Raw genomic sequence first — 23,180 nt, forward strand, 5'->3', positions numbered from 1 at the left:
GCTTCCTACAGGAGTGCAAAATCCAGAACTCGAGCCGAGAATACTGCAAAATCTTTGCGGCAGAGGCACGAGCCATCCCTGCCTTCGGGGCAGTGCCTGAGTAAGTGGTACCTCTGTGTCCCATGGAGCTTGGACAGCTGGTGGGCTGGGTGGGGAGGGGGCTTACTTTATTTAGAATTTTTTGATGCCATCACTCCCAGGTGCCTTATTACAAAATAAGCTAGGAAGGGTAGAGGGGAAATTACTCCTTCAACCCCACTTGGTTTTGCTAGTCAAAACTGGGTTCCCCATGCCTATATTTGCATCCTTCGGGGTCTCTGTGCATCACCTGACACTGCCCCACAGGCAACTTAACATCTGTAGCCATACAGGCAATCTGTGGCTTATGGGACGTTCTTCGTTTGTTTTTCTCCAGAAGTGGCAGTGGACAGTCCATACATAGTGATTTTTTTTCTTACAGGGCTAAGTCAGGGATATGGGACTGTGTGGCTCAGCAGGCAGAGCTCATGTTTTGAATGCAAAAAATGCCAGGCCCGATCCGTATGCTCAGGATGGAGCTGTATGTTCAGGATGGAGGGTTTCTCTACCTGAGACCCTGGATAGCCTTTGCCAGTCAGAGTAGATGATACCAAGCTTGCTGGACCCAGGGTTCAGCTCAAGAGAAAGTTACGTCTTCTAGTACATGTACAGAGGTCAGGGACCTGCTGCAAGCTGCAGCCTCCCAACATGTCCACCTGTGTCAGCACAGGAGTCTTGCACAAGTTTTGCCTTAGACTCGTGTCGAGGGGGCGGGGGGGAGAATGTCATGCATGAAATGTTTGGAGAAGCGGCTGCAACTGAGCTAGTACACTGTTCTTGCACAGAATAATCCCCGTTTACCTGATCTACCGTCCGGCCAACAATATTCCCTATGCGACCATGGAGGAGGACTTGCCTGGCCTGTTTGAACGCTATTGTGGGCGAGAGCGAGACGGCAGCCTGGCTGCAGCCAGTGCCTCCGAGGTTGGGCACAAGTGTTGCGCCTTCCAGCACTGGCTGTACCAGTGGACAAATGGCAACATTTTGGTGACGGATTTGGAAGGTGAGGGTTATCACTTTTGTCCTGTAGCATTTGGGGAAAGATCCCAAGGAGGGATTCCATGTGATAGCACCATCGAGGGTTAAATTTGGAAACCATGGCTTTTTGCCTCCTTGGAAAACTCAGATGCCACCATTTGGCCCTGGAATTAGGGGCTTTAAATGCCTGTGCTTTATTCTTCCTGCTGACCTCTGCAAACCTTGCTTGCTTGCTTTAATCCTCAGCCATGTCTAGAGTGTTCTATAGAGGTTAAGAATACCATATTAGCAACTGAGATACCCAGGCTCGAATTCCCACCCTTCCATAAAACCTTAGTTGGGTGATCTTGGGCCAGTCACACACTGTCAGCCTACCCTACCCTTCACAGGGCTGTTGTAAGGATAAATCACTTTGAACTAGGTATAATGGTGAGGTATAATGGTTTAATTAATTAACTGGAGGAGAGATTGATGTCACCTCTTTGGGTCCCCATTGGGGAGAAAAACGGGGATATAAATGATGTAAAATAAAATAAAATAAATAGAAGGATGCCATGGCTGGAACTGGATGTTGACTTTCATTTTTGGCTTCTTGCCAAAAGCAATAAGCCCAAATTACTATTGCTGTTTAATTTTTTTTTACAAAAGGGCTTTTCTGTAGGGTGGGAGAAAAATCCTTGCCTCTCAGGAATCTGCACTCCAATTTGTTGGGTTGAGCTGCGATACTGGGCTTAGAATAGCCATGGTGTACTGATGTTACAGGTGCTAGCCAATTGGCACCTCCCACAGCCAACGTTTCTCCATTTGAGCTGACTGTGCTGGGTCAGAACCTGCTGGGTCAGAACCTGCCAACGCCCTTGGGTGCGTTTGGCTAGCAAAACCATCCCCATTCTCTGCCACCCTGTTTCATGATGACCCAAGGCGGTCTTCTTCCGTTGCAGGTGTCGGGTGGAAGGTCACCAACGTGAGGATTGCTACCAAAACAAAAGGGTAGGTGATCCACTCAGGAATGAGAAGCGTTTGAGTGCCTGCACCTGGGCTCTGATGCTGATCCAGATGGCAGCAGATCAGATTGGAAAAGGAGATAAGATAGTAAAGGCTGGAGCTCCATTCTCCTCCCGGCACCTTTTTTTGTAATGGCATTATTGTCATTCTTTCAGAGCCAGTTGAATAGGCCCTGGACCTTGTTTTTTAATTGGTAATGACATGAATTTTTTTTTCTCTTGTGGATTTCTCAGAAGCAAATCAGGCATGCAAACTCCTCTTTTCTCCTTAGCCTGCACTGCATGGCCCCTTTGGATCACTGGGCTGGGGAAGAGATGTAGCAAACTCCTTCAAGGAGCTGCTAGTGGTGGTGGTGGTAGCAGAAAGTGCCGTCAAAGATCCTCAGGAAAACCTAAAATGAGCCCTGTTCATCTTTCTGCCCTGGTGCCTTATTCCCATCATGTCATGCTGGTTTCCCTTTTGGTGTGCTGTGGCAGCCAATAGTGACTGGAGCCTTGCATAAAGGTCCTGAAAGATAGACAGAGGCAGACTGTAACTCTGCCTCTGCATGAGCCAAGTCCTCTTTCTGCCTGTAATTCAACTTCCAGGACCTAGAAATGTGTATCATGGAGAACATTAGGTTTCCGTTCATGTCCATGCATGAGTAGATGCCAAAAGCAGCCAAGAATGGTGGGCATGGGCGGTTGGCTGCATGTCATAAAATTGGCCCTGGTGATTTGCCCTTTCTGTTTCCAGGTATCAAGGCCTGAAGGACAGCTGTTGCCCTGCCTTGCTGGAACACTTTGTCGCATCCCACCAGTGTAACCGTTACTGCGAGCTGCTGGCCTTGAAGAGCCTCGAAACGCCTCAGCCTCCAGCCAAAGGCAAAGGTTCCAGGAGCCCCATTGCTAGCAGGAAGGCCCCGTCTGCCCAGTCCAGCCCTCAGCTCCAGAAGAAAGGTCTCTCTAGCCCCCAGCCCCCCCGGAGAGGTTCAGTGAGCCCCAAGAGCACCCGCAAATGCCCTGAGGTGGCAGAATCACAGCCACTCGTGAGGCCCAAAGCAGGGGACAATGGCAAGGCTGGCCAGCTGCAGTGAAGGCATGGGGACCTTCACAGATGTGCATTGCATGTGCCTGGAGAGGGGACACGGCAGCCACTGCCCTGCCCTCCCGTGGCCCCTTCCCTCCAATGTGTGAGGCCTGTGTGTGATGTTTGAGGAAGGGAGCCATGCTGTGCCTTGGAGACGGCCCTGCCTGGGCACTGCTGTCTGAGTGGCTTTTTGAAGGGCTCAGAAGAAAAGAGAGAGATAAATATGGACTGTGAACCCAGCCATTTTGGACCTTGCAAGCCTCAGGCAGAGAGGCAGTTTCTTGCCCACAAAACCCCCACACGGGGCAGGAGACTAGCGCTCTGCTCGTGCCTGCGTGGCTTTGCTGGGCCTCCATTGTCTGTGGTAGATGTCAAGAGTTGTCCTTGTGCCATGGGCTGCCCTTGTGGATCCCCGTAGGAGGGATTCACAGGTTGAGAAGCCAGGGCACCTTTGTATGTGGCTCTCTTGGGGGAACAGGAGTGGGGCCTGCAATTGACTTCGTCCTGCACAAGGCCTGTATTCTTGGCTCACTTCCCCTCACTCCCCTCTCCAGTTCCCCCTGATTTCTGTGGGCCGCAACCCACAGGAAGCCATGTGACCCCTTCCTGTCTTTGCCCCACATGCTTTACTCAGCGCACCCCGTGGAGACCCCAGCAAACACGAGGGGAAAGTGGTGTTCTTGGTTGACAGGATGGGGAACTCTTTACAAGGGCTTCATTAATGGTGGATGTCTGGATGTCGTGGTTGCTTGCCCACATCAGCACTTTGGGCAACTGAAATGCCATGCGATTTTGTGGCTGATAAGTTTAGACAATGATTAGAAAGGGCAGGGGGCGGGTGGGCTGGGTGCTGCTTGTCAAGCGACATGGAGTGTCATAGACTCATCTTCCTCTCTTTTTCCTCTCCCTACCCTTGAATAGCACGACTCCTGTTAACAACCTCAAATAGCAGTGACCGACTATTGTAAAGATTGTCTGTGAGATAGATAAGTCTCTTCCTTAGAATGGCACCTGATTTCTGTTAACCCTGACCAGTCTGCTGCCAATATTCCCCTTAACGTTATGTGCCCGTTACAGACCCGCTTTCCTGGTGTGCTATAAATTCCCCTGTAGCACTTCCTAAGTTGATGAGCAGCCCTGATGGGTACATCAAAATCGAGCTGCCCATAACCGTAACTTTTCCTTCTGCAGCTTCTCCTGGACTACCTTCAAGTAGTGGTCACGGGCCAGCCTTTCTGTATAAACTTGAGTCATCTAGCAGGGCTTGGCACCTCTTTTATTCTAGCTACTGCCTTCCTGTCATAACCATCCTAGACAGAGAGTTGTTTAGGAGCAAAGAGGGAATGTGATGACGATGTCGTGAACGGCTAGAGTTAGCAAAGGATTCAGGTGTCATTCTTGACAGTTTTCGATAAAAATCTCTCTGCTAGCAGATGTTGGGGAAAAAACTTTCTCTACCTGGAGAATTGACAGTACTGAGTTGGATGAACCAATGGTCTGACTCAGTATAGGGCAGCCTCATATTCTTCCAGCCCCTGGATTCCCTTTACTCTCAGCAGCTCCAGAGTTTTGCAAACTCTTTGGCACAAATAATTGTGCCCGATAGTTCACTTCCGGTGTCAGAGGTGGATTGGCCATTGAACTTGCAGCGGAAGTTCCTTGGTGGATCTCTAGCAGCCAGGAGCAAGCAGAGCCTTGACCCAGTAGTTCTACCAGCATTGCAGGGGCTGCTCAGCTCCAACTTGGCCAGTAATGCCAACAAGGGGCTCACTCATTGCCTCTTCGTGCATTGCTATTGGCTCTTCCCCCCATGCCAATCTCCCCCTCCCTCGAAGAAGTAGCCCCAGTGGCTGCATTTGGCGAAGAAGAAACCCATCTTCTGACAACATAATGTGTTGTTCCGCTTTAAGTAACTGATGGAAGGGCAGACATGAGTTAATGGATGGAGACCAAAGCAGACTTGCATACCTGTCCTGATGACCCCATAGTATACAGTAGATTTAGGGATAAACAACATGCTACAAATGTCATTTAATTGTGGGGCCATCCATGCCTGCTGAATCCCTTCTCTCAACAAGCTCTTGCTGCACTCTCTGCTTTTCTTTATGACCCAGTTTGTTTTGATGTTCAAAAGTGGCATTTTCTCCAGATTGCAGTTCAGCACCACGGATGGAAGTTTCCCAGTATAAAAACAAACTTTATTATTTGGGCTATTCTGTCCTTCATGCTGGCAAGCCCACAGTGAGACACCTTCCTCATGTGGGCCCGAGCAATTCCTTGGCACTTACGGCGCGGCACAGGCTGTGGCGTTATAGTAATGACAGCATTGCCCGAGGTACATCCTTGTAATGTTGACATCCTGATTTCCCCATACGTCAGTGAAAGAAAGAGACGCATTGGTGCCAGTTGTGCTGTGGGGGAAAAAAAAAGAGGAGGAAGTGGGAGGAATAGCATTGTTGTCTCTAGCCACAAATAGGGCCTTCTAATTCTTCCTGGGCTGTTCATGGCAACTAAAGGACCCCGAAAACAGCAGTGCTGCTTATATTGGAATGCCGTGTGCAAATAACTCTTCAGGGATAGAGATATTGCAAACAGGACACTACATTCCTAACGGAAGTTACTCTTGGAAATTTTCAGCAAGGATGCAGGGTTCTGCGTGTAGGATCAGTCTCCCTTTTTCACAGGGATGTACTCTTGGGGACCATTCCAGTAAGTCATCTCCTACACTTCCAATACGATTACAAAAAAAAAAAGGAACTGCTGACCTTGCCTCAAAAGCTAACAGCAGTCTTGTTGGCGCTTCTAGTGGCCAGTGGATGGGAACACATATTTTCCTCTAACCATGGGCCAGATCATGTCAAGCCATATCATGTATTTTGAATGCAGAATTTGGATTTTCTGATCACAAGATTTCATTGGGAGTTTTCTATTCCAATGAAGCCAGATCAGAGAGATCACACTGCCATCGCTCTGGTGGCCCAGAGAGAGAGAGAGAGAGAGAGAGAGAGAGAGAGAATCTTTTTTGGACAAGGGTATCATACCGGATGAAAAGGAACATTTCCAGAACTCAAATTAGGTAAGAAGTTCAATGACGCAGATTATCGAATCCTGAAAATCTGTACCAAACACCAGCCAGCTTCTTTGTCATCCTTTAAGAACTGCCTCTGACAGTTCGCAATTCAGTGTTTCCTTGAGGAAGAAGGTGCCATTAAGTCACAACCTCATCCATGGGGCATTCCAGACAAGACATGAGCAGAGGTGGTTTGCCATTGCCTCCTTCCGCATTCTTCCAGTCTTCCTTGGTAGTCTCCCATCTAAGCATGGACGGCCGTGATTAGCTTCCCAGTTCTGATGATCTCGGGCTAAGCTGGGCCGTTTGGACTGCTTCCTTGAGGACAACTAGCCACCAGATACGGGGGAGAGAGTCAGGATTTCCAGCCTCTGTTATAGAAGGGAAGTTGGTGCCATCTGGTGGCCCATCGGAAAGAACTTCAGAGAAATGGCAAACCATGCACTTTTGAGGGAGAATGACTTTCGTGGTGGTTCTGCCGGAGATCATTGCATACTGTGCCAAAACGTACAAGTCGCATGGCACTTTGCAAGCCACGGAGGAGCTTGTGGTTGCAAATAGGTTGCGAGACTTTGCTGCTTGCTTTACCAGGGTTCAGTGCTGGAGCTTGTGAGCCCTACACTTAAAAGAGATCAGGTACTAAATGGGAGTCTTCTAGCTCTTGTCATCTTATGTACAGTTCAACCTCCCTTTCAACAGGCAACAGCAGTTAAGGTCAGCATCAGCAACCCCCTCCTCAATTCATCTTTTTTATTCATTCTCCCCTCTTCCCTTGCTGTGCAGCTTGTCAAAAGCTTGAAAGGCAATAGGGTTCTGGTAGATTCCCACTGTAACTTGACAATCTGTTATCAGGTGCTGGAGGGGAGCGGAATCTGGCAGTCTCAAGGACATCTATCCAACATTTCTTGTACCAGCATCTATTTTGGGGGGGGGAGGCACCATCTTGCAAAGGATTTACTTAAGGTGCACTTTAAAGACAGGGAACATACACACTACATCTCCTCATAACACACCTGTGCCGGGGTGGGGCAGTCTTCAGGCTTAATAGAAATGATGGGGCAGGGGGGAGCCTGACTGTTGGTTTGGAGAGTGAAGTAGTACAAAAAGTCCTCCCTGCCTTCTCCAGAAACTTTTCTTGGGATTTCGTTTGTAAAAGTGTCCGATTAAAAGGCCATGTTGACAGTCTCCCAACAGCAGGCAAGGGGAAAAAAATCTTATTTGTAGATGTGAATTCATTTACGTTGTTAATGATCCCGTGCATCGAGGCTTTCAAAGACTTGATTCACTAGTAACACCTTGGTTGGGCTGGTTTAAAATTGGTCAGGCAGAGTTTTAATTCAAGGGCAAGTTTAGGCAAAGAGGCGCCACCTTAACTGTATGCAAATATAGAGAACTAGGCATGAAGGCACCCAGAGGGGCATGGATGCGTGGCTCCCCTCTGTCCCAAAGGTAAGCAATCCCTCCTCTTGTGAGCTGAGCAGCAGCACTCCAGACCACTTATCTTAGCATGCAGGGCCAGTTCTTTGCCCCAAGAATCAAGGTAAGCCCCTGGAGAGCTGGCAGTGTATGGCCAAGCGCAGCCCATCTTCCTTCACTCCACTTTTCATTTGCTGGCATACCAATGTCTTCTGCAGATTGCCTACCCTTTCTCCAGGCCTTTGTGCCTCTCCCTACGGGCCAGAGGTGACATTGTATCTTGCATGCTTTTCAAGAGATGTCAAGGGCTCACTCACCTGCCAAACAAGTCAGTGCAGCAAACATACATGGGGTAACTGGTAGAGCTGAGGTCTGTAGTGTTGAAGAAACTCAAGCAATCTGTCACTTCTCCTCTGGGCACATACAGGATACCTGCAAGGGGCAGAAGCCACAAAAGAAGGCTGAGAGGTTCTGGACAGTAGGAATATTGCTATGCAGAAGGAATTGGATCCTCAAGGGATGTTTGCCCAGTAGGGTTCGCATCTCCTGGAAGCAAAGGATCCAAAGTCAGCCTCCATTAGTCTTCCCTCTTCCCTTCTCCCAGCTCTTCCTTTGCTCCTGGTCTTGATCCCAACTTTCCACATACTGCTGGAGCTGTGGCCAATTCCCCAAACATCCCAATGATACCTGCAATGCACGCATTCATCAGGGAGACACAGGCTCCGGTGAACAAAGCCCTGAGGACGATACTAGAAAACTCGCTCTTGCGCTGTGGTGCCAGGGATGCTTGATATAAACAGAAAGACAGAGCAGGAGGAACTGAGTCAAAGGATTTTGCTGTGTTGTGCTAAAGCCCCAAGAACTCTGCAGTGCCGAAGATGAGACCGCCACGACTGGGCACGGCTGCACAGGGAGGCTATGGGACGGTGGCCTTGGCACTTTGCAAGGCACTTGAGGTCCTGGCACATGGCACTGAGATCTCCCCAGAGCTCCTCGCTCATCCCAGCCTCAACTTGCACCTTGTTTGCTGAAAGGATAACTCACACAAGCCACCCAGCATGATCCCAATGGAGCTCAAGTTAGCGAATCCACACAGAGCAAAAGTGGTGATGGTTTCAGCTCTCACCTGGGTAGACGAGAGAGAGAGAGAGAGAGAGAGAGAATGTGCTTGATGCCATGACAACTGAACAAATACCCCCTCTCTCTCTTCCTTCCTCTGTGTCATACTTAACATCTGCCTCTCTGCACAGGACGTGGGCAGGGGGTGGAGAGCATAAGCATCCGGGTGCAACTCGCCACATCCTTTTTCAGTGAGCTGGGTTCTCTGTGGAGGCTGCCTGCGTCCTGGCATGACCCAGCATTCGTTAACCAGAGGGATGCTTCATCCTTATTTCTGAGGCACTGTGCCAGATGCAGTCCAGAGGATGGGCTCACCGCCTCAGGAAATGGCACTTCTGACATCTGCCCGGAAGCTCCTGAACATCTCACCTCTCTGACTGTCAGCACAGGTGGTGCAAAACTAGCAAATGTTAACACTCAACAGCCGCACAGTGGGCTGGCCTAGCTCCTAGCGGATTATTACCAGGTACCTTCCTAAAGCGGCAGCCTGACAAGCTCTCATATATGGCGCAGGGTGAGCCCGGCCCCTGCAATTTCCCAAGGGAATATTGAGGTGTGGCTGTGCTGCTGGAAATCAAGGGGCTGGGAGAGCATTTGAGTGTACCTTGGCGTTTGTACTGCAAACGTTTTTTAAAAGGGGATCCCCAGGAAGAGATTACAAAGCAATAAAAATCAGTACAGAACCTGGCAAAGGAGGAATAGTTAGTGTCCTTCAAAATTCTCACAAAGTCTAAGTGCTACAATGGAAACTGCTTTTCACAAACTTCTTGTTCGTTCGTTTGTTTCTGTACAGCCCTTCTAAATTTCTTTCCAACCTCACCCCACCTGTGTTACTTCATTACTTTCCTGAATAAATGTTTTGCTTGTTTTACTATACATTGGATTCAGAGTCATGGGGGGGGGGGAGATGTTAAGGGGGGCGGTGATATGTTTTCTTGGTAAATTCTGGACATCCCATTTCCTGGATCCCTGGCCTTCCTCATAAGTGTGCCTTGGAGAGCAGGGCGTTACTCCCAAGGCAGCCAGGCTGTGGGTCAAGTATTTCAGGCTCTAGAGCAAGCCAACAGAGCAAGCTGGCCACCTTCTCTGTTGGGTTGCTGATTCCTCTTTCTGCTCAGCCCTCCTGCCTTCTTTCTCCTGCCTACTGGGGGTCTCTCTTCTGACCTTTTGTCTTTGACCTTCACAACCGTGGCATGCATATTTAAATAGGAAGCCGACTTGTCTGTCTAGTGAATTGACATTCATAAGGGTGAATGAATTTATCCTAATTAAATGCTACATAGTAGACTATAATGCAATTATTATATTAATGTTCCATGTATTTAAATAGACTATATTATCAACCAGCAGCATTTGGTGAGAAGGAGAATGCAAGATGAAGGCAACAAAGGTAATCTCTCTGCAGCTTTGCTCTTGAGCACCCCTACAGACTGACTTGCTTTGAAGCACCTTAAGCTCATCCACAAAAAGGGTGGAAGCTGCTGTTACAAATGACTTGAACTGCAGTTGCTTGTGAGCATCAGTTGCATTTACTTTTCACCTCCTTTTCCCCCTCCCATCTCTATGGGACATCCTATCAGGGCTGCACTTACAGAAATCCACTGCTTTTGTGACCCGTTCCACTCGGGCCAGCCATCTAGTCGTTGCTGTTTGTAAGTTGACAGCTGCTGGTAGGCCACAAACTCGTTCAAGAAAAACTTGATTCCCAGCATCTCGGCGACTAGGCGTGCATCGTCCCAACTGGCCCCTAACAAGAATGCCAGGGGCATCAGTACATAGGAGCAAATCAACTGGGAAGCAAAAACAAGGCTTGTAAATAAAATCAATGGCCAACTAAAGAGGCATCCTCCTACCACTCCACTCGGTATTTCCCATTCACCCCTTCTGGCTTCCACATCACCCACAATCACCATTCTCTCTTCCACACACATTTGTTAACCATATGCCACTTTCTTTTCCAAGTATGATGAGGATCTAATGTAGAACATCCGTCATAATCCAAGTATGGGGCAGGTGAAATTGAGACTCTCAGAAGCTTCTAGGTAGTCCTTAACCCAATGAGTTGACTCTTTAGCCCAATGAGTTGACTCTTTCCATCCTCTGTTCGCCCTGGCTAACTCATAATGAGGGTGGTGGTCTTGTAAGGGGTACCTGGAAGGAGAGTCCCTCAACGTTGACCATGTTCCCCAACCAAGCGAGTGTGGCGTTGATGAACTCCAGCATTGCCAGGAAGGCAATGAGGTTGGCTGTAATATTAGCCACCAGACCTATAGAAACTGAAGCACCATTGCCGATAGCTTCCAGAATATTCTGCTCTGCCCTGTTGAGAACATACCAAGAGAGAAGAAGGGTAAGAATCCCAGAGATGTATGCCAGCACCGGAGGGGCACCGTTGCAGTGACAATCGGGGTGGAGGGGGGGATTGCCCACCCCAAGTCCTGTAGAGCAATCCTAAGCATGTTTGCTCAGAAGTAAGCTCCATGGGACTTACTTTCTAGTAAGTGGACTGAGGATTGCAGCATTCCTGGCTCAGAAAGAGAAATTTCTGTAGGAACACGCCATTTAAGATTCATTTGAAATCTTACATGCACACACTAAAAAGTCCCTGCACATGCAGGCTTCCAGGTTCTGGATTCTTGAGCACTCGTTATTTACGTGTAAAAAATAATATTTAATATTTAAAAGTCGCTACAGGATACTGTGAAATGCTGGTGCAGATTATGGTCCATCCAAATGTCAACAACCCAAAAATTGTTTCATGAAGAGAACAAGATTGAATTCGTCATCTGGCTCCCACCCTTCTCTTCCTTGTCCTGCCCTGCACATGGAGCTGTGATTGACACCTTCCCAGTTTAGGATGTCTTCACTCGTAACTACAATGTATTATGGCATTCAAATCTGGGCACCTTAACAACTGGTTCCTAATAACTAGGATTCCAGTTTATGGTTTGATGCTGCTTCAGAATCCAGGTTTACAAACAAACCCCTACTGGTTAAATTATCCCAATCTGGATAACAAACTGGGAGTTAGACTGGAGACTTCCTCGATCAGGAAATCTGTCAGAGCTCCACCCACCAGGACAGAAGGGAGGGAGGAGACATGCCCTAGGATCTGAGCCCATCATCATCAAAAGGGAGGTGGTTTGTTGTATCTGAATGCAATCTCTGTCCGGTACACTGCTTGCTAAAATCATGTTTAAGACAGATTGCCAATTCTGCATGGATCATTTTAACTGTTTTATGTGGCAGACAAATCTCTGTCTCAGATTTGGGTCACCCCCAGTTCTGCATCCTGTGCAAGGCTTGCGCCAGTTGATCTCGCAGCTTCCTATACGCCTCTTCTCCCCACCCAGTCCCGTGCAATTGTAGTGGTCTAATACAACTATTTTAACTGACCCACAGGCAATTTTCACACCCTCACGGCTCCGGAACTTGGACTCTTCCACTTCTGGGTAGACAAGTTTAGCCATTGCCAAAGCACAGGGTGCGGCCATCACTGAAGCTGCGATCAAAGACGAGGCATCAATCTATGGTAGGAGGTAGAAAATATTGAATAGCAAACCTGCTCTTTGTCCGATTTGGGGGTGGCAAGAGATAACATGCCCTGATCTGAATAGCCCAGGTGAGCCTGATCTTGTCAGATCTCAGAAGCTAAGCAGGGTCGGCCTTGGCTAGTAACGGGATGGGAGACCTCCAATGAAGACCAGGGTTGCAGAGGCAGGCAATGGCAAACCTTCTCTGTTAGTCTCTTGCCATGAAAACCCCATCAGAGGTTGCCATAAGTCAACTGTGATTTGAGGGCACTCTCCACCAAGAGATAACATAGCCACTTTCAGCTAGTTCACAATTCTTTCATGTTTGGCTCGCTTCCTTTTTTATGTAAATATAACACGTATCCCTTCCCCTCACTTTGAGAAATGTCACCTTCTCCTCCGCTCATCATGACAAGGGCTATCATTAGCTTTCACTGAGGAAACATCCACACCCATTACGGAACATTAGTGGTCTTGTGTTGAAGGCCCTGATAAAGATGTCACTTTAGGCCAAACCATACAGGATTCGGACAGCACAGTCAGACTATGATGTTTGTACTCTGATTGTCAGTATGTTTGAATAATGTCATGGGTGCGCTATGGAAAATGCCAGTTTCTAGAAGAGCTTTCCCTTTGATCCCCCGGTGGATCTTTGAATGGTATACTCACTCCAAACGAAATGTAGGCTCCCAACACGCTGCCAGCTATAGTGGCGAATCCACCGGTCATCACGGCATGGACTTCTGACTTGGTCATATCCATCAAGTAAGGGCGAATCAGCAGGGGTGCCTCCGTCTGCCAGACAGAAGAAAGATGTACATTGAAGACTTTTGTTTATGAACCCATACAAGGAAAGGGTTTTTCTACCTGGCAAAAGCAATCCAGCAGAGGGAGCCAGAGAGCCATGGAATAAGGAGCCCAAGGGGAATAGTGTTTGCCCCATCTGTCTTTACTCAGAAGTAGGTGTTAGGAATATGCAGGGGTGCAATTCAGGGTGGGCCTGGCCTAACTACTTATCATTACCTTGAAATCACACTTAACCTTTCACTTGTGTTAGGTTCTTGGGGTTTAATCTTTAATGTATGCCAGGTATTGGAAGACGCATTCCCTCCTTGGTATGTGAAAAAAGGGAGAACACCTCTTCTAAGATGGCACCAGAAGAGGCATTCCATACTGTGTATATGAAAGAATAGGGATGAGAACTGGAAGAAGCATTTTAAAATGCTCAGGAAATTTCAGTTTATTTATATAATGCAAACATACCACATTAAATCAACAGTGGTGTTGTGTTTCTTGTTTTGTGTGCGCATAGCATAATGTACCAGTCTGGATTGTGGCAGACCAATAGTGGTGGCTTCATAGCTTCTGTCAGGGGGCCTGCCTTCTTATTGAACTACAAGGAAATCTACTTACCATCCCGACAAATATATTTCCCACCACACTCAGTGACTCTGTGGCTGCTGTTCCCATGGTGAATTGCAGGATCCAAGACAACTGTAGGAAGGAACCACAGATGGTCTGACAAGGGGCATTGTGTTGCAGGCTGCAGGGCCCAGCAAAGGGACTCTTGAAGGCTGTTCTTTCCCACCCACCCCTATTCACTTTCCCACCCATCCAACAGTTCAGCCCATGCAATCCTGCACTTGCCAACAAAGCAGCCTTTATCAAGACATCCTGCTGGCCAGTGCTGCTTTAGTAGGAGCAGCTCCTTAAACACATCGGTGGCACTGGGAGTGATGTCCTCCCTGTTTGGGATGTCATAAAGAGGCAGACAAACCAGGATTTGTTCCTCACATCTTATAAATGGAACAGAATGCATTGCACAAACCACGGTTTAAAAAAAACGGGGTTTGTGTGTGATATTTGAATGCAACCATAATAGGGCTTGGAAGCCATTGATTCTGGCACGCAGAGCCTCACACCAAATGTTACCTTCAGGATCACCCACTGCATGACTCCCAGGTAGTAAAGAACGGACATCACAGAGCTGAAGAAGATGACGATGGGCAAAGCCTGGAGAACAGAAGAGGCCAAGCATGTGTCAGCCTTTTGCAGCTCCACGCCAAGCTTACTGAGCATGTATGACTGCTGGGGAGGAAGTGGGGCACAGAGGGCTCCAGGAGGCAGATTGGGTGCTTCAAACTGAATCAGTAGCCTGGACTGGCAAAGTGGTTTGGATCTTTACCACTGGCCAGGCACTCATTGTTTGGCCTCTGTTGACCCATTTTGGGCAGGATGCAGTTCATGTTCCTCACCCAAACTGTAGCCTGAGGCTCAAGCAAGTACCATCCCACTTTGGCCCACTTAAATTACATGCACATAGGTACCGGCTGGATATTAGGAAAAACTTTTTCACAGTCAGAGTAGTTCAAAAGTGGAATCAGCTGCCTAGGGAGGTGGTGAGCTCCCCCTCACTGGCAGTTTTCAAGAAGAGGCTGGATGAATACTTGTCAGAGATGCTTTAGGCTGATCCTGCATTGGGCAGGGGGTTGGACTAGATGGTCTGTATGGCCCCTTCCAACTCTATGATTCTATGGCCACATTTTTAGGCCTTGGTTATACCAGTGAGAGAGAGAATGGAGAAGCTCCTTCCTCAATCTGACCTGGAAGGCAAAAACGTTTTGAATCAGTTGGTCTCCAAAGACGAATCTGGAACCAGCCGTGGTGTAATTCAGGAAGGTCTGCAAGAGAAGACAGAAATTGGCAGCTGAGTTTGGAATAGTCTTGACTTGAATGTCCTGGAATGGGATGGTGGATGCTGCGCACTTCTGAATGCATTGGCTGAGCACATGTGCTTATTGAAGATGATACCTCTTTTGTGGCAGGCAGCTGAAACTGATTTGCGACACTGAAGGTCCATCCAGACAAAAAAAAAATGATGGGGTTTCTTTTTTGGTAATGCTGTATTAGTGCTAGTCTTATCCTATGCCACTCCTTATACAAAATCTAAGCTTCTCAGAGAACTTCACCCGCCCACCTCTTTCCCTGTAAAGAACCCCTGCTGTTCTCACATTCAGAGATCTCTGACTTCTGAGTACCCCTTGCTAGGAGGAGACAGCTGGGGGATGCTTTGGTTTCTGTAGAGCAATAGAACTTGACAGCCACCATTGTATTGACCTGTAGAACAGCCTTGTGAAGTGACACTCTAATTTTACAGCTGATGAGAAAGAAAATGGGGGAGGCCAACCTGGTGAGACCAATGACTACCTTCAGGCCTAAGGTTCCCCACTCCAATCCGAAATATTCTCTGCAAGATCACAGGCATGTATTTCATATGGAATAGGCTACCCAAGAATTATTCGTGAATGGCACCCCGTGCCATTTATAGTCATGCATCAGGTTTTGTTTCTCACAGCTAGTATGCTTCCCACCATCCCCACCTCTCCAGAAAAGGGTTCCATACCTGGATCTGTTCACCAAGCCACTGGAAAGCCTGAAAGCCAGGCTCTGTCCGGATGATAAAGAGTCCGAGGAGGAACTCCAGGCCAAGCCCCCAGAATACGGCCCTCCAAGACACCTGCAATGCAGCATGTAGAGTAGAATGAGTGCAGGAACATTCTTGTAAAAGAGTCCGCAACGGCCTAAGTTTACAGAGTTGGTAACTTCATGGTGAAGACAGTATACTGATATTTGGATTTACAGCCAAAGGAGGCAGCTGTGTGAACAAGGATGTGACTGCCCAGTGGGCCAGTTTGGACCCTCCTTTACATCCTCTAATTCCCACTCTGACTTCCAGTTTCATGGAAAACCGTAATAAGCTATTAATTAATTAATTTATAGTCTGGCTTTATCAGTGGGACTGAAAATGGATTACAAAACTAGAAGACAATGCAATAAAAACAGTATAAATAAATCAAAAATTGGATTACGAGTATTAGAAGACTGTGCACTTCAATACATACAGTAAATAACACACTAAGCCATAACCCTGTTCCCATTAGACATGCACCATCATGAACAATTCCATTTTCCTACCACCACATTCCTTTTATTAAAATGCTCTCCTGAACAGTTCCAAGTCAACAAAATTTGGCTTGTACTTATCCTCCAAACCAGAACTGGAAACTTCATTTTGATTATTTTATGCTATTAATGAAAGACATGCATTCTTTTCTTGTTATCCATTGTCTCAAGATGGTTTGGTTTTAAAACCAAGTTTTACTGTTGTCTCCATTTCTATCCTGGAGGACACAAATTGCCAGGCCATCATTTACATGTGGCCTGTCAAAAAACTCTAGCATCTTTTCCAAGGTTCCTTTAATTCACCAGAGTCTATAGACTGGAAGGGGACAATCAGGTGAGCAAATCCTGTTAAATTTACAAAATGTTGTCAATACCTTGCTCGATGGTGAAGATTTTTATATAAAACCCAGTATTCAAGCAAGGTGGGCTTTTGGGAGGAGAGCGGGGTTGAAAAAGAGGTGTGCACGAATACATCGCCTGACTCATCATGCACCTCAAAGGACCAAACCAAAAGAAGCCATTCTACTTACAACCCTGTGGTGTTTGGAGCCAGCAAAGAGCACCAGAATCAACGTGCAAAATCCGCCCAATGACACCAACTGCTCCCGCCTTTGGGATATGTCAAGAACCAGCCACGTAACCAGGCCGATCAAAATAATCACACAAAGCACCCTAGGATGAAAGCAGAATGCCGTTATAGGGATACACCTCGATACAAGCCCGGTCCTAGTCTGTTGTCATCATGGGATCAGTAAAACCAGAGGAAGACCCTGCCGAGGAAGACAACACAACTTTTGAGACTGCCCCTCCCCCCAAATCTGGAATCTATTTGGAGAATTCTTTGATTAAATGCTTGGCTAGAGTTCTCTCCTGCTCTTCCTCATCTTCCTTGTCTGTACAGGCATGCCCCGCTTTTTCCTTTTCTTAGAAGCATCAGGGATACTCATGGTGTCACTTCGTTGTGCAGAGAAAAAGAGATAGTTGAAGATGACCGACCAGCATATAGACATTGCGTCTTTATATTAGCAGAAAAATGGGATGGGTATTTAATGAGGCAGGAGGAGGGTTGTTACCAGAAGAGTTACTGCTTATTCTGATGTCTTTTCAAAACTCAATCAAATAATAGCGGAAAAGAGGGATCATTACGGAACAGGTAGGGAGAGAGAGAGGTGCCCTCCTGAATATATTTTGCTACAGATAAGATTCCACTGGGACTTGCTTCCAGATGAATACATTGAAGATCGGGGAGATTAAAAGCATGTGGCCCTAGTAGCATTGCTATAGGATCATCAAGAGCGAAACTGGAGCTTAGGAAGGAAGGCAACATTGAAGAAATCCCACAGCAAGAGGGTCCAAAAACATACTGATGTTGTACCGACAAAAGAACATCACTCGAGGCTCTCGGGAACTTCTTGCTACAGGGAATTATTCAGACTATTACAATTGGAATACTGCCGCTATCCATGGGAGCAGCCAATAAAATATTACCACCAGGGACTCATTATGGGGATGATGGCAGAGATGGTTCATAGCAGTGATGTACAATTAAACCTGAAGCCCCCCCGCCTGTGCTGCCAGCGGCAGCCCAACTCACCATTTCAGCCAGGACCAGGAGCCCCGGAAGCATTTTCCAACAGGGCTTAACATCCGGGCCATTGCTGCTCCCCGCCATTTCTTTACCAGGCTGTAGAGCCCGAGAAGGACTCCCAGGCAGGTTAGAACGACCAAAGCCAAGGCTCTTTGGAAGTCCAGCCAACAGGCTGCGATGAAGTAGGCCAGGTAAGCTAGAAGGAAGAGAGAAAAGACCCACGGAGAGCGGGTCAGTTCTGTTACCAGCAGAGTAGGGCTGGCTTTCCTTTCTCCCATAAATGGTTAAGAAAGCCTCCAGGACTCTCCTCTGCTAGGAGGGAGAGGGTAGGCTTTGTACTGTCCAGCGTGCCTTAGTGTATGAAGTGATGTAGATGTGCATTACAGTCGAGAGCAGAGGCCCCCAACGTGCTGACCGTGGACACCAGGAAGCCAACTGGCACCTTTCCTGGTGCCCGCCAAGTATCTCTAGAAAGCGGCCAGATGGAGATCTTGCCCAGCAAGGCTTCTGATTAGCCGCTGGAGATTTAATTGGCTGTGCAGATTTTTTAAAACGTTGCTTTGGCGTCAGCTGTCACCAGAGAACAAGGACCGTCACTGTGTGACTGAACATAACGCTGTGGAGCCATTTTGTGATTGGCAGTGCCTCCTGTGGCAGCCATTTTGGGCTGTGCCTACTACACTGTGTCAGGTAGGGTCGCCAGCTTCCAGGCAACATTTTTAAAAGTTGTCAATAATTGTGTAGATTATATTGTTGGCTCCCTCCAACAGGTTCGCCTTCTGTCCCCTGGGTATTTTCGGAGGAGTCTCCCAGTTAGTTGCCTAGTAAGCTTCCAGGTGGGACCTGAAGATCTCCCAGAATTACAACTGATCTCCAGACAGCACAGATCGGTTCCCCTGGAGAAAATGGCTGCTTTGGAAGGTGGACTCCATGGCAGCACATCCCTTCTGAGGTCCCCCTCTTCCCTAAATCCAGCCCTCTGCAGGCTCCAACCCCAAATCTCCAGTTGGGAGTTGGCAACCCCAGTATCAGAATTCCAACAGTGCCCACAGGCTCAAAAAGGTCGAGGACCCCTGGTCTAGAGTCCTTTGGCACAGGCCTCAGTTCAGTGATATTTTGGGAAGGCCAGCTATTGCCGTGCCTCCTTCCTGGATGCCTCCTCTAGCCGATCTCCACATTCTGATGTTTTGCCTTCCTCCTTCCCATCAGGATGGCCAGTTTTATGCCCGATTTTCGTGCTTGGGAACCTGAGCACAATTCAGTACCAGAACTTGTGCTCCAGCTACGTCAGCATCTAAGTAGACCATGGCCGTTTCCCCACATCTTACCTGCCTGTGGAACATTGTGCAAAAGACCCAGAAGACAGCGACTTCTTGTGTGAAATCGCACTAGGAAGACGCTGTTATTCGGGAGTTTTGTACGATTTTCGCAGGCAGGTAAGGCGTGTGGAAACGGCCCATAAGAGTTATGGTAGGGCTGCTCCCTGCTGTGCTTATAAGATGAGCAGCCACTTTGCTAAGACATAGCTTTAGCACAAGCCCCTCCCACTCCCATATTCCATCTCCAGTACTTCACAGACAGAGAGGAAAAATCCACATTCTTTGGAATCTCTGCCTTTCTTGTCCTTCGTGTCCACAAACGTATTGATGGTGCGTGCATGTCTAAAAGACTCACCTGCAGCCAGGAGACCAAAGAAGATCTTGCGGAGTATCTTGACATGAGCCTTGCAAAACTCTCTTGCTTTGGAAATTGGCTGAGCTGCTTTCTTCAACCTGAAGAGAGTCACATAGAAAATAATTATAAGGGATGGGGTGGTGGTGAGATACTTGTCCTGGGAAAGAACTTTCAAAAGTATTGGGAGATTTAGGGCAGCACACTGCAGGGGTGTGCTTTTCATGCAGTATCCCAAATGCTTATGCATAAACTGGAAGCATGCTGTGGTTAGAGCTGTCCCTCTAAAACTCTAATGGGACACACTTCTTAATTTATTCTACTTTTTGGAACCCACTTACAAAGGAACTTCAAGCTACTTTCCTTCTCTCTGACATGAAATGCAAGAATCGCACATCAATTTTTAAACATTGTAAATTTTGGCATTTATAAATTCTAGTGAGCCACAAGGGGGTATTTCATAGCCATTCTCCTCGCCCTCCAACCTGGGAGAGAACTGTGATCCACTTTTTGGTTCCCACCCATAATTCGAGAATGACTGGCTAAGAGTATACAGAGAAAAGTTAAGATGGGATTTTAGTGACACAGGCAGAATAGAAAGGAAGTAAAGAAATATAGACAAGCCACATTGTGCTCCTTTTTGTACTTCTGGAAAGGGGTGTGCTGTGTGTGTTTTTCTTCCTGGACCGCAGCACTGAGATGGTTCTCTGTTGTCTCAGGATTTCCCTCAGATTCCTGCCAAAGGCACAAGGAGAGTTGTTGTCTTGTGAGAAAGTGCAAAGGGCAGAGCTAATGATACTAGGAGTAATTTACCGTCAGCTCTAACGCTGGATTCTCATAGCCGCTGCCACGTTCTTCAAGCGACATCCTGACTTCTCCCATCTCCCTGGCACACTGCAGCTACCACACAAGCCCTATGATGAACTGCAAAACCCAAAGCATAGTCATTCTAGAAAGGGATGGAGCAACATCCTCCCAAGTCTCAGGGAACCCACAACCGCTTGCCCAATTCTGCTTCTTAGTTCTGCATCCCTATCTTCAGCACAGATGTTATTGGGCAACCTCCATAATGAGACAGAGGACTAACAGGCAGATTTAATAAATGAGTATGGGCGTGCATAAAGAGATAGGATATAGTCTTCCCAGGGCCCTTGATTTTCTCAAAACGCCACCCTTGAAGAACCAGGATTCTCTAGGTTTAGCAATCTGTACAGAAGAGACACAATATGGATTGCACCTGTACAGTCCCTTGTACAGTCTCTCGCTTCTACACTTAGAAGTATCTCAGTTTGCAGGTGCTGGAAAAGATCTACCAGAGACACCGGAGAATTACACCCAGTTAAGATTAGACTATTGACCTAGATGGACCGGTGGTCTAACCTGGTATAAGGCAAGTTCATATGTTCATAATCCTTGCAAGTTAGTCCACCAGTGCAAACATCCCAATCCCTTCTTTTAGCCCCTCAGGTCCACCAAGCAACTTCCAACACCCAACCCCGAGAAACAGACAGGCAAACAACTCACAGCATAAAAAATCAAGCTGCTTCCCTGGTGTCACAGAGATTTCCTTCTTGCATCTCCTCGCTCCCAGCTAGGCTATGGATCAGTTATCAATTAACAGCCTAGTCCAAAGAACTGAAGGCAGAACTTCCATTCCAGCAAAATCCTTCTCCTCCCTTTATGCACACCTGAGAATCACTTGTTGACGTTTGCAGTTCATAGTATCCTCTGCTCCATCCTCATTTTCCAGGAGACACAGAGAGACGCGTCCCGGTGGGGCCCAGAAACACCAGTGAAGAAGAAGTGGGGAAATGTTGAGTTGGTCAGAGTACGCAGACTTAACTGAAATGAATTAAGCGGTTTGCTGAAACTAGAATAATGAAAGGATAGGACAAACTAAAAGGAATATGAAAAGGTAAACTCAAACACCATGGAGATGTGAAATGAATACACAACAAACAAACTGAAAATCCAATCAGCAGTAAAGAATAAAGTCAGATACTTATATGGTAATGTTGTTGAAACCACAACATTCTAGTTTTTGGCCTCCCTGGAAACATCCTCCTGCCCATTCCAATTTAAGTTCCCAAAATTATTCTAAATCTATGAAGCTCTAGAACACGGGTGGCCAAACTGCGGCTTGGGAGCCACATGTGGCTCTTCTAGACATATCATGTGGCTCCCGGAGGTCTCTGAGCATTGCTGTGGCCATACAGTTTATTTTAGCTGGGAAGGAGGGGGAAATAGGCAAGCTTGCAAGCTCCCCACCCCCCAGAGGTTGTCGGGAGAAAAGAGAGAGCGGGAAAGGAGAATCCACCCCTTCCTGTGATGTCACTTTCACGGCACTCCCCCAAACCCCCCTCTTCCTCTGAAGTCACTTCAACGCTTACTGTCTTGTGGATCTCAAACATCTGAGGTTTATTCTGTGTGGCTCTTACATTAAGCAAGTTTGGCCACTTCTGTTCTAGAATGACCCTCAAAGGATCTTCACTCCAAGTACGATAACCAGCTTGACTAAATCAACCCTCTGCCTTTTACACATTTTGTCATGACCAAGAGGGGAACAAGGACTAGCACTAAGCCTGTAGCCATAATCTAATTTAAAATAAGAAAAAGAAAACCCTACAAAGCGCTTGACCATTCCCATTCACAAGTGACGCTATTAGAAGCCTGTCTAACTGTATCAGGCAAAAGTCGTTCGTAGCCACATTGGTCCAAAATCAAAATCTATTATCAGGACCTTTCATTAATAGAGAAGACTGACCACATTTTTCAATGAAGTTATCAAATTGTGAATAACCATTCGTGCATTGTAAAAGAACGGCACTTCACCACCCATGCTTCTACGCTATCTCATGCTAGAGTTCAACATATTTCCTAGCATTTTCTAATCTTGCAATATTACCTTCTTTATTCCTGGAAAGGGTGGGGATGGAACTTCCAAGGCTGCACGTAACTCTGGCAGAACTTTGTGGTTGCCTTCTGGGCTCTTCACTCAGGTGGAATTGCTTTCCATTTGTTCTTTTTATCTTCATTCGGGGAGGGGGGGGTGTTGACCTGTTGCTCGTTGGCTCTGTGGGCAATGAGATTTCTTCTTGAGCTGTTTCTCCAATAGATGGTACTACATCACCACTCTCATTACAGTCGGAGAGGAAAATCTTGTCAGAGATAATATGTATGTAAATTTATTTCACATTAGTCTCTTAATCTGAATGGTTGATGTTTGTTTTGTAGTCCACCAATCTTCTCTGGCTTTGGGATCATGTTTGCATGATTATCTGGTATGTTTTATTTGGAAATAAACATAAAGAGCAAATTGCAGGGAACATTGTTGCATCAGAACACTTAGCAGACAAAGGGGTTGTTTTTGGTACACTGTTAAAGAAACAGTTCTGTGCTTGGGTGAAGGTAGGGCTGAGGAAACGAAAAATAAGAGAAACTATACAGAATTCAGCTTCAGGTAGACAGTTGTGTAGGTCTGTTTTAGAAGAGCAAGGTTCGAGTCCAGTAGCACCTTGGACCAACAGATTTCTAGGGTATGAGCTTTAGAGAGTCAGAGCAACTTGCGTCCAATACAAGCATACAAAAGTCACATTGCAGTGCTCTGAAATTCTTACCGAGCCACACTTCCTTCTCTCCAACTGCAGTACTGGGAAAGGCATTTTTTTAGCCCTTTCTGTCATGCCCTAGA

The 23,180-nt window shown here is 47.1% G+C and overlaps 2 protein-coding genes across 3 annotated transcripts in view; one reads left to right on the forward strand and one right to left on the reverse strand.

Moving 5' to 3' along the window:
• The window catches only part of ALPK3 (alpha kinase 3), a 43,811-nt gene extending 38,693 nt beyond the window's left edge, over positions 1–5,118 (forward strand). For both annotated transcript variants that reach the window (XM_055002282.1, XM_055002283.1), the window contains 4 exons: positions 12–100; positions 864–1,081; positions 1,998–2,046; positions 2,797–5,118. In XM_055002282.1, coding sequence (XP_054858257.1) covers positions 12–100; positions 864–1,081; positions 1,998–2,046; positions 2,797–3,136 — 696 coding nt within the window. In that variant the 3' untranslated portion in view covers positions 3,137–5,118. The remainder of the gene's footprint in view (positions 1–11; positions 101–863; positions 1,082–1,997; positions 2,047–2,796) is intronic.
• Positions 5,119–5,305: 187 nt separating this feature from the next.
• LOC129345241 (sodium/nucleoside cotransporter 1-like) lies at positions 5,306–22,572 on the reverse strand. The gene is made up of 19 exons (XM_055002284.1): positions 22,395–22,572; positions 21,014–21,331; positions 20,303–20,413; positions 20,136–20,224; positions 19,493–19,590; positions 17,825–18,014; positions 16,761–16,902; positions 15,671–15,784; positions 14,871–14,948; positions 14,200–14,280; positions 13,681–13,761; positions 12,937–13,062; positions 12,131–12,261; positions 10,886–11,054; positions 10,327–10,524; positions 8,660–8,741; positions 8,303–8,401; positions 7,933–8,047; positions 5,306–5,540 (listed from the first exon to the last, which is right to left on the reverse strand). The coding sequence occupies exons 3-19, from the start codon at positions 20,369–20,371 to the stop codon at positions 5,414–5,416; spliced, it is 1,989 nt and encodes a 662-aa protein (XP_054858259.1). The 5' UTR covers positions 20,372–20,413; positions 21,014–21,331; positions 22,395–22,572; the 3' UTR covers positions 5,306–5,413.
• Between the last annotated feature and the right edge of the window lie 608 nt (positions 22,573–23,180).

This window comes from Eublepharis macularius, chromosome 18 (assembly GCF_028583425.1).
Source record: "Eublepharis macularius isolate TG4126 chromosome 18, MPM_Emac_v1.0, whole genome shotgun sequence".
NCBI classification, from domain to species: Eukaryota; Metazoa; Chordata; class Lepidosauria; order Squamata; family Eublepharidae; genus Eublepharis; species Eublepharis macularius.

Coding starts and splice junctions, on each gene's coding strand:
- LOC129345241 (XM_055002284.1), bottom strand. CDS start 20,371: ATGGGAGAAGTCAGGATGTCGCTTGAAGAACGTGGCAGCGGCTATGAG. Junction 15,785..16,760: donor GCTCCAAACACCACAGGGTT/GTAAGTAGAATG, acceptor GCTGCATTGCAG/GTGTCTTGGAGGGCCGTATT. Junction 11,055..12,130: donor GGTGTGAAAATTGCCTGTGG/GTCAGTTAAAAT, acceptor TGTTCTCAACAG/GGCAGAGCAGAATATTCTGG.